This window comes from Carassius gibelio, chromosome A1, assembly GCF_023724105.1.
Source record: "Carassius gibelio isolate Cgi1373 ecotype wild population from Czech Republic chromosome A1, carGib1.2-hapl.c, whole genome shotgun sequence".
Lineage (NCBI taxonomy): Eukaryota > Metazoa > Chordata > Actinopteri > Cypriniformes > Cyprinidae > Carassius > Carassius gibelio.
This window is the reverse complement of record NC_068371.1, coordinates 8191214-8209388: the sequence shown is the minus strand read 5'-3', so window position 1 is coordinate 8209388 and position 18175 is coordinate 8191214. Positions and strand designations below refer to the sequence as shown.

Sequence of the window (18175 nt, the reverse complement as noted above, 5' to 3'; positions counted from 1 at the left end):
GCAAACTAATCCCATTAAAGGGTCTTCCCACAGCGTTCGAGACCGCCGAAGCCCTCTTCACCAACGTGTTCCGGAATTATGGCACTCCAGAGGACATTGTCTCGGACAGAGGACCTCAGTTTGTCTCCAGGGTCTGGCGAGCGTTCTTCCAACTCCTCGGAACATCCGTCAGTTTATCTTCTGGATATCATCCTCAGACCAACGGCCAGACCGAGCGGAAGATTCAAGAGATCTCACGGTACCTCCGTACTTACTGCTCCCAACACCAGGATACCTGGAGCCAGTATCTGCCGTGGGCTGAGTATGCCCAAAACTCCCTTCGCCAAACCACTACAGGCTTAACCCCTTTTCAATGTGTTTTAGGCTATCAACCACCGCTGTTTCCCTGGTCAGGAGAAGTCTCTGAAGTGCCCGCGGTAGATCACTGGTTCCAGGAGAGCGAGAGGGTGTGGGACTCAGCTCACGTCCATCTCCAACGGGCAGTTTGGAGGCATACAGAGACCGCTAACCGACGCAGATCGCCTAATCCCGTCTATCTACCTGGAGACAAGGTTTGGCTCTCCACTCGGGATATCCGCCTCCGACTGCCCTGCAAAAAGCTGAGTCCCCGCTACATAGGGCCGTTCACCATCCATTCTCAGATAAATCCCGTCACCTACCGCCTGGACCTACCACCACGCTACCGGATCTCACCCACGTTTCACGTCTCACTGTTAAAACGTCACACTGATCCAGTTTCTCCTTCCTCCACAGAACCAGAACCGCCTCCCCCTCCAGACCAACCCGAGATCCTCGGAGACAACATCTACCAGGTCCAAGAGATCCTCGACTCCCGGCGGCGGGACGGCCACCTGGAATACCTCATAGATTGGGAGGGGTTCGGTCCCGAAGAGAGGTCGTGGGTACCACGCAATGACATCCTGGATCCGGCTCTCCTCGAAGATTTCCACCGACAACACCCAGACCGCCCGGCTCCCAGAGGTCGTGGTCGTCCCCGTCGCCGCTCTAGGATGCCTGGAGTCACCCGTGGGGGGGGGGGGGGGTAGTGTCACACCCACAGCTCGTTCCCTCAGCCCCAGTCACCATTGCCAGTCACCATCCACTCAATCTCCCCTGCACCGCTCACGTGAACAGTCACCTGAATACTGATTACCTGCACCTGCACCAGCAATTACCACACCTTTAAATACTCACCTCACTCATTCACTCACCGGCTGGAATCAAGATTGCATGGACACTCTTTGTGGATCTTCTGCCTGCTCCTTGTGGACCGTATTGTGACTCTGTGGAGATTCAGACACAGCGATTAAGGGAAGTGACTCTTTGTTGTCTGGCCTAGCTTTGTGCTTGAACTCACCTATTGATCAGTGCTTGAAGATTCACCGTCTGTGACCACACTTACCAGCTCCGTTGAAGTCCTATGTTAATAAAGCTTCACGAAAATACTTACCCGTCTTCTCCTCTCCTTGTGTGGATGTGACAAAGCTATGTATTTATGATCAAATAAATGCAGCCTTTGTGAGCATTGGACTTTCAAAACAATGAAACATTTTACTGACTGAAGTACAATTCCTTTAGAAACAGAAAAACATCAAAAATACTGATTATAGTATGTACATGCACAAAACAATAACTCTCACATTTACATATGACAGTCTAAAACATTGCATTGTGCATGTGGCCATGTTGTGGTAAAATTCAGAGAGAGGAAGAAGGCCCGAAATTAGGAGAAGGAGAGACAAAAAAGGTACTAGTGGTATCTCTAGAGATACAGAGAGGCAGGAACAGAGATTCTGTGAGACAATTAAAAATGCATATGACACCAGGGACAAGCGTCTGATGAATTTAGTTTCAAACCATGCATAATCAACATCTGGCATGCAAGCACTAACAAACAATGTAAACAGAAAGAACAAGAGACAAAAAGAGTCAAAATACTTCTAAATGTGTGTTTAAGTGGGTTCACGCATCATTGACACGGATCTCATATTAGTTATTTAGTCGCCCTCAGATCTCCCAAAGCCAGCTCAACCTGCTGCTGAAAACAAAAACAAAAACTACAGTTAGGCACTTCCTCTTCCTGTGGGCAGCTCTTGGTATATCGAATAACCTGCTGTATAAACCAGATTTATGACTTGTCTGGTTTAATTCTCTCTTGAATGACCTCATTTGTATTTTTAGATTCCGTCTTATTTTTTATTTTTTTATTAGAGTTTAGTAATAAAAGGCATGTCTAATAAATAGAATTCGTAAATATTTAATAATGAATTGCATTTTCTTTTTCAATAACAAGGCCCTATGAATTTATTTTTAATAAACAACTTTTAATTTTAAATGGCAAGATTTTAAATGAAATGCAGATGGGACTTATAACAAATAAAGTAATCTGTACTCTTTATATGACTTAATTATAACAAAATCTAAAGATGTATCAAATCCAGGATCAACACAGAACAGAATGAAATGTTATAATATCAACTTAGGCAGACCAGTTAACTGTGTTCAACCTATTTAATTCAATTTACTATAAATGCACTGATAGCAACCCTTGATTTCCAAGAATTCCACAAACTTTTAAGGATTGATAAACGTCTAAACATCTCTGAAGTTCGGTGTCTATTTAAAGTATTATTTGTTTTATATTTAAACTATTTAAATATATGTGGGCTAAATCCACAATTTACATACGAACACCGTCAAATATTAACAAGACCCTTTACTCTCTCTGTGTCTGTCTCTTTCCAGATGTCGTCGTCTGGTCCAGATGGATGCCTGCCCTCTCTTCATCACCACAGTCAACAAGCCGAGAGATGAGTCACACACAAACCACATACTTAAACTCACAGAAAAGAGTCAAAGAAATGACATGCTAGCCTTCATTTCCATGGTTACATCAATTTGGTTGTGCTTTGTCATGGTGACACTATGATGTCATAACCACAAGCTTCGGTGTTTTAACATCCCGACTGTATGATGACCCCTGTCTCATATCCAGTAGAGTTTCATATGAACACTGTTGGGACATGTCTCAGGCTATTAGTATTAATGTTGATATTTGCTGATATGTGAGCATGCTGTGTCTGTTAATAGCAAAAGCAGTATCTATGTGCTAATATTCAGCTGTTATATATATATCCATGCTGTAATACATCACCGATATTAGAGTGCAAAGTTTCTGAGACCGAATACCATTCATTTTTGAATGTTTCTGAAATAAGTATCTTATGCTTAAAAAACAACATATATATTATTGGTGCCACTGTTTGACAATTTTTGAATGATAGTGTTTTATGTATTTTATTATAAATCAGAAACCTTGTATGCATCTTCTATTACTGCAATAAAGACAAATCACCTCGAGAGATTCGGTGTTGCATTTACTAAGCTAAGTGTAATTCTGTTTTTATTAACATTAATTGCCTTCCAAACATTGAATCCTATGCTGTGCTATCTATCTCAACCACAAATTGTAAAACACAAACCAAACCCCAATATCAACAAACACATCACACAGGAGGCACTGGAAGTACTTTCTGGTTTGTGTAAGTCCTGCTGTGTTCCTGTTGAAATTGTAATATAGCAGCCGCTCCAAAAAGCTCAGCATGGACAAATAACCAGACATACAAACAAAAACCCCTAAAATGCTCATAAACTTCTTAAAGGTCAGCACAGAAGGACATAAAAATAATTCTAATGAATCAATTAAAAAGCAGTGATTTTTTTGGTTTAAAATCCCTCCTGCTGTCAGCTCTCTACTCCTCGTCTCTTTGTTCTTTCCCCTTCTTATGTCCTTGTCATATTCATTCAACTCAACACTCTTGTTTTTGGAGTTTCAGATCCTTTAAACTACTCTCAACATCTCCTTTCCTTTAAATTTTTGATTAGGAAAAATGACATTTCTCCAGTGGTGGATTTGACTGACAGTCGTGAACCTCCTGTCCCCTAAAACACTGCGAAGAAACTAATGACTTAAAGAGAGTATTTTCACATGAACACTTTCCATTGCCTTTTGTTCCTTACATTTTACATTCATTTGAAATGAGATTTATAAAGGTCTTCTCCATGGTACATTTATATCACTCTACTTTTGAAGTAACTGGCTGTATAAACAGAAAGGTATGAAAAAAATCTGGCTTTAATTAGGAGCATAAACAGCTTTCTCCTTCACTCCCAGTGGAAAGGCTAAATTAATGTCCTTTAAAAAGCAAAGTACAAAATGTGCCACATAACACAAGCTACACGAGTGTTTCTGGCGCATAATGACAGTACAGAGAAATGAGATGTTTGAAAATGTGAAAGGTGAAAGGGAGGGTCAATGTGTTTAATTTAAAAGCACATCCACTTAAAAAAAAGTCGATATTTTGTCCCAGAGAGCAAATCTCAATGAGAACAACATAAAAAATGACCATTTCACATCACAGTTTTAATCACAGACCATATGAACCCAGAATAATACATCTACTCTAATAATTTTGCATTATACAGACATTGACAGCCTACAAATCCATGTAATTGCATAATATTTTCCATCATAAAGTCCCTGATAGGCCTGTTTAGTACATCAGCTGTGACATTTAACTAATAACGTTCTTAATATCACAAACGTTTTCATACAGCAGAGATAAGTTAACCCACAACAGATCCGCATTAATTCCAAAGAACATCTGACTCATTAGCAGATTAAATAGCTTTCATTGTTAAGTCATTAACAAACATATAATGCTTAACGATCAGTAGTTGATTAAAATCTGAATATATATTTATATGCATTCAAACAAATATGTGAATTGTGGAGTTTAATGACTTTTAATCGCTAGTTGAATGCATTAAAGATCGTCATTAAAGATCTGTTCAGTCATTTAACAAAGTTTATTCATCTTATTAAAAGCATTATTCAACAACTTTTGAGCTATTTGTATGTAACGTCTAAGTTTTTGTATGTAACGTGTGTATACACACACACACACACACACACACACACACACACACACACACATATGCTGTAAATGCTGTAGAAACTTACTTGCTACACTCAGGTAAATGGAAGGGCTGGTTTTGTTTTCTCCGTTACGTTCATTAACGGCCTCTACATAATACCGGCCCGCATCTGCTGCTGACGTCCCCAAAACTACAAGCTGATTGTCCAGTGTAATTGCTCTGAAACCAAAAGAGACACACAAAAACATTTAAGAACGTTGAACAAGATTACCCACTTGTGTTTTCATTTCCCTTCTGATCTCAGGGTGACCTGTAACAAATCAATTCGCTTATTAGTAAACCTGTGCAAGGTAAAGTGAGTACTAATGAAAGCACATGAGAATTGAATTATTTTAGTTCTGGATGGTCTGATCGCCGAGAGGGCAACATGATAATTACTCCTTTCAGCACACGTGCACAAATCAATAAATCTCTGGACACAATGAAAAATGAACATGCACACGTCCACTTACATTATGTGAGGCTTTTGCCCCTTTTTGAACTGATATTTTTTTCTCTCTCAAGGACAGGAAAAAATAACTCGCCGAAGAAAAACACAACAAAATGAATAAGGAAAGAAGGGAGAGTGGGCTTTCATGTTCCTCGATAGTCTATGTTCAATAGCTTTCTTGCGAGAAACATCAATAGCACTTTCAAATTTTCACACACATGACACAATCACACTTTCATATGAGGCAAATTTTTTTAAAGCACTAAGAGCTCCAGACTTTAGTCACCTAACAGAAGTGTCACCGCCACAACTAGATGTGCCACACCATGAGACCCTGCAGAAAGTCTGAATAAAATCACAATCCTGTCTGTCAGAACCTTTCCGTTACTGAAAGAACTTTTCTAAAAGTAGAGTACACGTATCAACATTAATTCAAATAATATAATATAATATAATATAATATAATATAATATAATATAATATAATATAATATAATATAATATAATATAATATAATATAATATGTATAAACTGAAGCAATATATATTATATAAAATATATATTTTTTTTTCAAAACGCTTAGAAATCATACAGAATTAGAGAAAGTAAAAAGGCACAGTTTTCTGTGAGGGTTAGGGCTAGGTGTAGGGTTGGTGTAGGGCCATAGAATATACAGTTTGTACTGTATAAAAACCATTACGCCTATGGGATGTCCCCATTTTTCACAAGAACAAACATGTGTGTGTGTGTGTGTGTGTGTGTAATTAAAATGTAAAAAAGGCTATTTTATGGCTTTTTAAGTTTAAATAGCAAAACAGTTCTGGGAAAGTTCTGACTGTATTATAAAATATAATGTCCATAGAAAACAGTTCAACATTTCACTGGGAATCTACTTTCATTATGCATAACAGCTATAGCAAAATAGGATATTGACATTTTAGTTTGGAAAAAAATAAATAAATAAATAAATAAATAAATAAATAAATAAATAATAATAATAATCATTTATTTGAAATACAGTAGGTGTTTTAAACCAATAAACAAGCAGTATGCAGTTATAGTTAATGTGATACAGCCCTACAGTCATAACAACTTAAAATCAACATTTATTTATTGCTGTCTTCACTTGAACATGACTTTATGTAGTTCATTTAGTTGTCTAAGTAGTGTGCAAGTTGTGAGAAATTAATTCTTTAACAGCACTTTTATGGTGCTTTCAGAGGCTGTTACAGTCCTCATTCATTGAAATTGCACAGCAAAAAGCAACAAGCACTTTTCCTGTCTACAAAACTTCTCTATTTTACAAGAAAGAAAGTCATACAGGTTTTGAATGACAGAAAGGTTAGTAATTGCTGACATTTTTGAGTGAACTATCCTTTTAACTACATAGTACAAGAGTCTCTGCTTATAGTACTTTTATGATGAAGTTATAATTTCCATTATATAACCATAAAACGTGGTGAAAACTCTGGGTGGAATGATACCATTGGGATCACACACACTGCAAGGCTGCTGTTAGCTGGCTCTTTCAGCACTACTTCAACTAAACCTCAATCATTTAAATGAATCTAAGAATAAAATGATGTTCTAACAACTCAATGACAAAGATGATGATGAAGTCGGGGGAAAAATGTCATTATGAATAAGATGTCTGTTAATGTATATTTACAGTTTCTCCACACCAAATCCTGATTCAATGGCAGACCTCTAAAAAGGTGGCCAAAGCCTACAGTAATCTTCAAACAGAGCTCAGTGTTTAAATGCATGAGCCACCATGTAATGTCAATAAAAGTCCAGTCATGGGTGACTGTCCACATTTAAATATATAGAGCTCTTTTGTCGACATTTCAGCAAGCGGGTTCATTCTGATTACTGGACACTTTCACAGGCTAATGCATGTATGCATACACAGACTCAAGGTGAAAAAGGAGCAACCATTAGGAGCTGAACAGCCTATACTCTGACTTCAATATGGAAGAGCTTTTAGGGCTGGAAATGAGAATCAGACAAGCAAACAAGCAGTAAGACAAAAGAGGCAGAAAAGGATAATCCTCCGAGATATTTAATGGGCTCTGGATGTTGTTTATATGGAGTTCAAGGTGAAATAAAGTCAGAGAATGAACGAGAGACAGAAAGAGGACAGACAGGCAGAGAAACCACATGAAAACTTCAAGAATAAGCATTTTAATCTATCTCCTGTAAGGGGAAAAAATCCCTTTGAACTCCGAGTCTTTAATTCCAGCCTCTCCATCCAGGGGAAAAAAAAGAGGGAAGGGAAAGGAAAATGAAAAAAAGAGAGAAGTATTGCACTCAGTCCAAAATAAATCCACAGTGGAAAGAAACTCAGCATGGGATTTTTTCACACTTTCAGCTTCAACTTTAAAATATAAGACATCCCAGGCCTTTAACTATCACATTCAGGCTGGATTTAAAGGTGCTGTAGGGAACTTTTGTAAAAAAATATTTTTTACATATTTATTAAACCTGTCATTATGTCCTGACAGTAGAATATGAGACAGATAATCTGTGAAAAAAATCAAGCTCCTCTGGCTCCTCCCAGTGGTCCTATTGCCATTTGCAGAAACTCCATCGCTCCCGGCAAAAAATAACCAATCAGAGCTGCGGTCCGGCTAGTTCCGGCTACGATGTTCTTCCGCAAGACTTAAGCAGTTCTGTTTATTAACTGCTAGAGCGTCAAAAGTTCCCTATCGCAGCTTTAAGGGTGTAAGGTGAAGTTTGTTATGTTCTAGACTAATTTTAGCTTATTCTACACATTTAGCTTACTGCAAAATTAAAATTTGGTTACCATTTACTCATGTCATACCAAACCTGTATAAAGACAACTATTGTATTTCATCGTATGTACCAAAACGAACAAAATGTTTTCTTGGCATTTCAGAATGAACAATCCCTTTAGGAGACCCTACAAATGATAAAACTTCTACGTACTGTTTTATAATAAAAATGTTTGTGATTTGTACGTTTCTTCCAATGTTGTCAAAACAGAAAACATAATTTAATTTAATAAGAAGACAAATTAATATTTTTTTTTTTTTTTTTTTTTTTTTTGGTACCAATTGGTTTAATTACAGCATTAACCAGCAGATTAATTGGACAATGCTAACTAGCCAAATCTGAATAAAGCAAGGTCTAGAGGCATGTTCTTAAACGTCTTTTAACTTGAATGCTTTATGTGCAAAATGCTGCAAAAGAACTCAGAGCAATGGTTAAACACATCCATCTAGAAAGACATTAAAGAACATTGAGTGAATGGCCCGATGGTGAGAGTGTTTGGAAAACCTGTCTGGAAAGAATAATTACTTTCCTATTCTGATTTGTCCCGCTAGTGGAGCAGAAACCACACTTTTATATTCTTTAAAACTAGACCAGCTGCAGCTTTGGTAGTGAATGAGTTAATTCATACTCAGTGAATGCTTCAGCTTCAGCATCAAAGAAATAAATTACATTTTTAAATATACTAAAAAAAAACAAAACAAAAAAAAAACAGTTATTTGAAATTGCAATAATTCTTCACATTATTACTATTTTTACTTTATACTGCGGCCTTGTTAAGCATAAGACACTTTCTACAAATTGTTTATTCAAAATCTAACCCCATGGTAGTGTAAATTGTTAAAGATATTGTGATATATTGTGCAGATTTCTGTTACCTAATATTATAACTAATATTCTGTTAACTAATAATATCAAAATATGAGACCATTAATATATATTTAAAAAATCATGATGCAAATCATACATCAATGTCAGTTCAGCCTTTCAGTTGGTCACTCTCGACGTCACGTCAGTGGTCGACAAATTGGGATATCGCTTCATTAAAACAAACTACTTAGAGTGTAAACTAAATGAGCCAATGCACATTGCCATGCAATTATTGCCTCTAGCTGCCGCTGATCACAGCATGAGTATAATAAAGTAGTATATGCAATGCATACCAGCCTTTCGCTTCGGAACCGAGTAACAACATCCTTCTGTTCCATCCAAGTGTCTACAGTGAGCTACGAGTTCAATGTGCTCCTGGAAGCTTTAGGTGTTGGCTATACGGTGCTTCAGCGGTGGCGGCCGACAGACGAGAACCATTTCCAGCAGTAGCATGGGTGGTTTGAGGGTTACGGTGGTGGCAAACCCCACAGGGAACCAACCCTCTGGGGACCATCACTTGAGTGAACCACGGAATGCGCTGGACCCTCTTCAATGAGCGTACCAGTGGCATCCCCCCCCACCAGATGTCGATCTCAGCATTGGAGAGAGAGCTCTCTGAGGAAGATTTGGCTGCGCTGCTGTCCTCTGGGAGGGTGGCAATGACTGAGTCAGATCCAGAGATGTCAGCTATGCTTTCCCGGGCCACTGAGAAGGTAAGGCTCGAGTAGAAAAATCCACCTCGTCCCAAGCAAGGTTGGGCGATTGGTTTTTGGGGTGTCTCATTCTGGTTCCCAGTAGTGCATGAGGAGCTCACCAGGTTGTGGATGGCACCTTTTATTCTCAGAAAACAGCCTGATGGTTCCGAGGGGGAATACAGGGATCCTCGCGCTACAAGGGATCAAGGTCACTGTGCGGTCTCTGGGCTATGCGATGTCCACGATGGTGGTCCAGGAGCACGAAAAATGGCTGTGTCTGGTTGATATGAGGGATGCCGGCAAAGTTCAGTTTCTTAATGCCCCTGTGTCCCAGACTGCCCTCTTCGGTGATGCAGTCAAGAGCCTGGCCCAGCAGCTCTCGGCTGCACAGAAGCAGACTGATGTCTCACCTCAAACGGGTAGTGGCACTGAGAGGCTATGGTTAGTGTCGACTTGCTAAAACTGCTCCAGAGTGTCCATACTGTAGACCCTGTTGAGATCCTCCATCACCCTTGGCACCATTTGTCAGGCCTTCACGATGAATCTGTCAAAACCGTAAGGCTGGGTTCCATATTGAGACCTAATTGGTACTCGTATGTGTATAGTCCACGGTATAACCTTAAAGCCTGCATTTCCCCAGCAGTCTTCTGCCTTCCAAAGAGGATTACAAACACCTCCAATTTCTCAATATGCACCTAAATGGATGCTATATGTGTATTTGCTTCCGAAAACTCCTTTGGCAAAGAACTGGGCTGGATGGGTGACCGGCTCAGCTTCTCAGCGAAAACCTGGTATGCATGCACATTCTGCCTTTTTATAGTCATGCTGTGATCAGCAGCAGCTGGAGGCAATAATTGCCTGCCAATGTGCATTGGCTTGTTTAGTACGGAGCCCCTCACACAACATGCAGGAAAAAATATTAGGCTAAATCGTGTGCACAATTTACTAATTTGTTCCCTCAATCTACTCACACGATTATTATTGCGTTCCCTCGATTTACTATTATGTTCACTCGATTTATAAATTGTGCGCACAATTTACTAATTCGTTCCCTCGATTTGCTAAATCGTGCGCACAATTAATAAATCGAGTGAACAAAATAGTAAATCGAGGGAACTCAATAGTAATCATGTGAGTAGATTGAGGGAACAATTTAGCAAATTGAGGGAATGCAATAGTAAATCAAGGGAACGTAATAGTAATCGTGTGCACGTTTTAGTACATTGAGGGAACGAATAAGTTAATCATGTGCACAGTTTTATTTTTTTATTTTTTTCTTACATGTCATGTGCGGGGCTCCATAGTTTACACTCGAAGTACATTGGTCTATCGAAGTGATATCCCAATTCGTCGGTCACCGACATGACGTCTCCGTTCCCTCCTTCAGGGAACGAGGGTTACCATACTTAACAGAGACATTTTAAAATGACAATCAGTTAGAAGGGAAGCAGAACAAGCATATTTACAGCAGCAACTTTGAAGTGAAGTGCTGAACTGTCAGTGTATTCCTGTGCAGTGACTGATTGACCTGCACCAAACTGTTATGAAGGAAGTGCACCTGCAGACTATTGAGTAGAAACTTGTGGCAGAATGAATTTCTTCAGTTGTCACTTGAAATACATCTTCTTTTGATTCTTCCTTATAACAGTATCACTGTTTGCTTCCCTCTTAAGGGCACACTTAAAGGACTCAACGGTGTTGACAGCTGAGCCACTGATGTTCAGGGTTGTGGGGTTTGTTTGTCCTTTAAGTCCACAACCATCACTGCAGGCATCGGAAAAGTCAGCTTCCGGTTATTGTGTCACCACCAAGACACCAGCTGCAACATGCTGTCAACAGGCAGATCTGTTGAATACCACACTTTAAAAATAAAGACTGCAATTAGAGCCCAGCCTCATGCCATTGCAGAAACTTAAGAAGTCACACAAAAAACATTTGGTAACACTTTATTTTAGGGTCTTTTGACTTGTTGCTTATTAAGCATGAATAATTACTAGAATTTTAGCCATTTATTAATACTAATTAAGCACAAATTAATGCCTCATTCTACATGACCCTATTCTACATCCTTAATCCTACCCAAACCTAAATTTAACAACTACCTTACTCACGATTAATAAGCAGCAAATTAGGAATTTATTGAGGGAAAAGTCGTAGTTAATAGAGAATAAGTGTTTCCTATTAAAAAATTTAATTAAGCATTTAAACGATTTAAAAAAAATTTAAAGCACAAGGAAACACAAAAGGAAACTCAATTTGTTTTCTGCGTGCACACATCCAAACCATGTACAGAGAGCAGCATCCAGACAGAGTGCCATTACGGAACTGAATATTATTTTGCATATTACCACACTTGAATGAATAAATACACACGAAATTAAGTCAAAATGCTAATTTTGGATTGTATCCTTGTACCCATGGATCACAGAAGCGGGAGGGCTGCCCAAGCCTGGGCCCGGATTACTTTTGTGGTCTAGTACAAGTATGAAATACAAAAACAGATAGACTATAGAGCAATATGTATGCACAATTCATCATTAAAAGATTGAAATCTTGATTTAAACACACAATCTTATTCCTGAATGACAATGTTTCCACTATGTCTAGTAAACCTTTAAAATTACAAACACTAAATTGTCAAATTGTCAGGTTCACTGGCTATTCTGTCTGTCTGGCCGCTGACGAGCTGATTGGCAAAAGTGTATTTAGTGCTGCTGTGTCTGCACTGTCTTTGTCAGATTGTTTTGGTTCTCATGTCGTGTTTACTCTTTCAGTGTTTTGGTGTTTATGTGTTTCGGTTCCCGTTTCTTGCCTGGAATTACTTTGCCGTCTCAGTTCTGGATCATCTCTTGGACTTATGTCATACTATAGGATGGTTTACCCATAGCTGTCCCTGCACTACCGAAGAACACTCCTACCATCTACATTAACGACAACTGACTCCTTGCTGTGTTTATTTCACCTTTAATCCAATAAACGGTTATCACTGAATTCGCAACTGAATCTCACTTTATTTCCCGTAACATAAATAATAAATATTGGGAAAAAAGTCTATATTCTGGAAATAAACACCAGTGTTCAATGACATTTGAAACTAATGTTATGCTTTAAATAAAGACTATCTATTATACCGTTTTGCCAGTAGGTGGCGACCAGATATAGCTAATATATATTTAATAAAATTCCTTAAAAAATTCTGATTTTGAAAAAGTCCGGACATAACAAGTCTTCATTAATTAATATCAAAATATTAGTTTACATCATAAATTAATAATTAAATTAATTTTTGTTTTTTGAATCGCAATCTCTTTTATCTATATCTATAAAAAAAAAAAAAAAAACTTTAACCTTCAAACCATGAGCATTCTGTGAGATGTGGTTTCTGCAAGCCAAAATCAGTTAGTATGTTTCAATCAATTCTGGTCCAACTATGAAAGTCTAAGAAGGTTTGTAACAAATGTCAAATGTGTGTATTCATGTTTGGCTGGAAAGCCTGATGACACTGTGGTCCAATCTATGATGTTCCACTTTGTTAGGAAACCAAAAAGCCAATTAAATTATCACAATCAGGCAAAGTAGGAAGAGAAACCAGCAGCAAAAAAAAACATTCAAATGAGGAAGGAATGGAGAGAGCTAGATGAAGGGAAGAGGAGTGTGTGTCTGGAGATCTGAAGTTCAAAGAGTAATCAAGAGGAAAGAGTGAACATGGAAATGAAATTTCATGCAGATAAGAGCAACAAGAAGACAGATTTCAGCACACTTTTAGAAATCACATGCCTCAATTTATAATCCAAACACAAGCCAAACTCCCAAACTAGAAACAAATTATACCTCCATATAAACAGCTTTATATATACGAGGCACATACAGCAGTCTGAAAAAATATATTGTCTCCTTTATTCTACAATATTGAAAATAAGAAAAGAATGCTACATTTTTGTCTCGTAATTTTATCATCAACAATATTGCATGTTGGTATAGTAACAGTTATCATTTATTGACCATATTGTCGTCTCGTCATCGTTTCATTTTAGTCGTGGGAAAAAAACTCATCAACAAACATTTTTTGTCATAGTATTCATTAAAGAAATTAATGCACTACTCTGCTCACAACCCCTGCGGTGGTTCTGTGTGGGTGTATTTTCGTTGGACACACAAGTATTTATCTGTCTCCTCTAGATCTTGTTTCTTTGATAGAGTAACGCACTTCACGTACAAGTGGCCTTTGAAATGAAGACCATCTCATAGGTGCCATGGCAACCGTTTGATTGACAGCCGGCGAGATGAGCTATCCTCAGATGCTGCCATGACGCTGGCAGTAAAGCCTGATGAGCAGACGTGTCGATCCCGCCACTAACAATCCAAGAATGTGGAGCATGGCATCAACAACTGCAGGACGTGCCAGTTTCATTTAAAGAATCAATGAATGTCATAAAGCACATCATTGCCGTGGGGGCCAACCGATGCAATCGGTCTAAAGACACTGTAGACAGTGATTGATGTAACACTTTTCTCAATGCAGGCATGTGTGTGAGTGTTCTGAAGTGTACAGACGAGGGTTGCCTGACTTTTGAAAGATTATTGAGATAGGAATACATTTACATAATGCATTTTGACCGCTTGTTGTCAATATCTAATAAGTTAACATAATAAGTTCATTAAAAAATGCAAATTCTGTCATCATTTAGTCACATCGTTTAAACCTCTATGACTTACTTTCTTCTGTGGAAAACAAAAACAGATATTTAAAAGAACTACTTTTAGAGAATGCCAACTTAGAAATTTTGTTCCTCACATGAGTCTCATTTTATGGTACTTTATGGCGCATTTTATTCTTTTAGAGCTTGGCAGCTCCAGTTCTCATTTACTCTAAATCTATTAAAAAGAGTGGTCAGTATATTCATTAAAAAGACAAATATTTTTATAAATATTTATCATACAGGGTTGGAAAAACAAATGATAGAAGTAAATGATGGCATTAGTGTAATTTTTTAGACAAAACCATTTAAAGAATTAATTAGAGCTGGTGTTTGTCAATATCCATTGATCTTTTTACAGAACATGTCTCATAAATGTCAAAATGACAACTTACAGTCGATGGTTGGGAATGATCTTGATGCCGTCTCTGAACCATGTGACCTGAGGGCGAGGGTAACTGGTCACAGCGGGAGGATTCAAGACAGCGGCCCTTCCCTGAGAGACTGTTTTTCTCTGTTCCAGTTCAGGAAAGTTATCCATGTCTAAAAGAGAGAAAGAAATAGACAGAAAGAAAGAGATGGACAGGTAGTTGGGAGGTGCAATTTAGTCAAAAGAAAGAAAAAAAACATGCACATTTAGCATCTTAGAATTCTGTTGCTCTGTTGGTGACATCAGAATTTAAAAGAATGTAATACCATGAAGCTCTCAGAATCTAATTTCAACTTCTTTCAAGTATATCCACAATAAACTGAATGAAAAAGAACCCAGTTCTCATTGCATTCACATTGTAACTGGACTTGAAAGAGCATTTTTGGATCAACGTTATTTAGAATCTCATTAATACTATGACTGATATTATTTTTATATGAGAAAAAAATATACTGTACATATTATAAAATATATTATATATACTGTTAATTATATATAAATACATATACATTTGTATTATTATTATTATTATTATTATTACATTAAAAAACAAGATTGAATATAATAATGTAAATGTGAAAATAGAGTTAACCTGCAGCACTTTTTCCTTCATCTTCTTAGAATAACAAACTTACAGTATAAAGACTTCAAGAACATTTAAGACACTCCAACATTCCTTAAAGAGTAACTAAACCCCAAAACAACTTTTTTTTAGTTAATGATCTGTAAGAATGGGGCTTTATTAGTGCTGTTCATTGATTCGAGCAACTTTTTTGACATTTGAGTATAAAGTGTTTTAATTCTACAATATATGGTATAAAAACATCTGAGTGCTGCCCTCTTCAGGTTGAACGGTGGCTACTGCAGTTGATTTTTCCTATTGGATGTTTTCGGTGGCAGGTGACATAAGCAGTTTCCAGCTCACCACGCCCCTTGCTATGAGCTACCACGCCCTTGGCAGTATAAAACCATCAAAATTACTGTAGTGAGTCAGGAAATGGAATTGCGAGTACTGAAAAAGACTTGGATGGACTATTATAGCATCTATTTAGCATAGCATTTATATAGTTATTTACATTATTTCGTGTAGCGTGTAGTTAATTAGCATGGTTGTTAGTGTAACGTTAGTATTGTTAGAAGCATAGTTAGTTAGTAGCATAGTATTGAATCAGGACAGCTTCAAGTTGGCGTAGATTTATTTGTATTTAGTACAGTGGTCAGGATGGCACGTAGGTGTAGTGTTGCTGGTTGCGACAGCACAGCTGGACTGCATAGTTTTCCAGCAGACTTTAAAATTAGACAGCAGTGGTTGCATGCACTTGGCCTGGAAGACTGCAAGTTCCCGTCTAGAGCTGGAGTGTGCAAACTGCATTTTACGCTGGATTGCTTCTCCAACGCAATGGAGGTGGAAATGGGCTTCTCCAATACAGCTCGCGCTAAAAAGCGACGCAGTGCGGGAGTTAAGACCGCAGTTTGAGCCAGCGGCTCGAATTGATATGGCTCAGGCCACAGACACCTCGAAATCCTCCACTTCAGGTGAAGGTAGGGAGAGAAAAGTCCTCTACTTCAAATGATCGCTCTGTTGCAAAGCTACATGCGTCACTACAGTCACTCTCCATTTTTGCGACACTGACAGCAGCTGTCAATCAATCCGTCACTGTGGGTCTCAGGTTCACACCCCACCCGCTCAGCCCCGCCCTCCGTTCATCCCCTCTATCTCCGCTGTGCTCTGCCCACTTTTCAGCATTTTTCAAATATTGCCATTGGGTGGAGTCAGGCTCTGACCAGGGGTTTAGTTACCCTTTAAACATGGTCAAATCACTGTATAACATGGCTTTTTGCAGCTTTTGCTGTAATATATTTGTATATGTGTCCCATACACCTGGCTTATTTCAAACAGCAAATAAAGTGTAATGGAGTGACAGCATATTTAGAAATCAGTGGAGTGTTTCCTGAATGTCACTTTTGGTTCATCTCCTTTGGGACTCCTGTGCTACATGCATATGTGTGTGCTCTAGGTGAGTGTGGTGTTGTGTGAAATCCATTTGTGCTTCAGCCTCCTGGACTCTCTTTCTAACAACATACACATGTACTTACAAGCCACGCGAACATCAGCTCTTGTCTGGATCAGCGCTCCCATCCTGTTCCTCACCGCACATTGATATACACCTGCATCCTCACGCTTTAACGATGTAATCGTGTACCTGGAAGAGAGAAACAGATCTGGGATTTATGTAGTTCTTACTTGATGTTCTTGCTGTGCAGTACACACTATAATGCATACTTTTTGAGTGAGAAACAGTGCACATTATGCAATTATAAATGTTTCAAACAGTAGAGTACTACATTGTTGTCTCATAATAACCTTGATTTATGTTTAATTCAGTGAGTCACTTGCAGTAATCAAGTTTCTTTAATCCACTGTTGCATAAAAATATCTTGACTGCTGGCAGTTTGATCCAATAATGTGCCCAAGGAGGAAATATAAAAAGAATTTGGGGTGATATTATGTGCAGTTCATTCATCACATTGTAATTAAAAGGACAAATCAAGTGAATTATATTGTGGGAAATAGTATACCACAAAATAGTCTCTTTTTTTGTATACCGTTCACCACACTAGTAGTAGTGTGTACTTGGCAATTTTGAACACTTAGAATTTGTATATCACAGTCAAATACTGTATGCGTATGCGATTTCCTCAACCTGTACAATAAACAGTTCAATTAAACAGACAAAAAGTTTGAAAGTGGACACGAACAAGTGCTTAGATTTATGAGCAGATGGATGTGAGTGTGTGCGGTTTAACAAGAAAGATTACAAGCCCACAGGGCCAGAGCTGCTCAAATCTGTGTTGATTCAGTTTAAACAGATGACGGTGTTTAATGCAGAACTGATGGTTCGCATGGACTGAATGTGCTGCACTGATTTAAAAAAAAAAAAAAAAAAAAGTTTTGTTTTTACAGACATATTCATTCATTACACACAGACTGATATATTTCAAATGTTTATTTATTTTAACTTTGATGATTATAACTGACAACTAAGGAAAATCCCAAATTCAGTATCTCAGAAAATTTGAAAATTGTGAAAATTGTGAAAAGGTTCAATATTGAAGACACCTGGTGCCACACTCTAATCAGCTAATTAACTCAAAACACCTGCAAAGGCCTTATATGGTCTCTCAGTCTAGTTCTGTAGGCTACACAATCATGGGAAAGACTGCTGACTTGACAGTTGTCCAAAAGATGACCACTGACACCT

General features: G+C 38.2%; 1 protein-coding gene across 1 annotated transcript in view; it reads right to left on the bottom strand.

Annotated features, from left to right (window-relative positions):
- LOC127994722 (protein sidekick-1-like) overlaps positions 1-18175 on the bottom strand; it is a 204277-nt gene that overhangs the window by 115800 nt on the left and 70302 nt on the right. Inside the window, exons 3-5 of the mRNA XM_052591829.1 lie at positions 17010-17116; positions 14878-15025; positions 5024-5157 (exon numbers count right to left, since the gene is read on the bottom strand). Coding sequence (XP_052447789.1) covers positions 5024-5157; positions 14878-15025; positions 17010-17116 — 389 coding nt within the window. The remainder of the gene's footprint in view (positions 1-5023; positions 5158-14877; positions 15026-17009; positions 17117-18175) is intronic.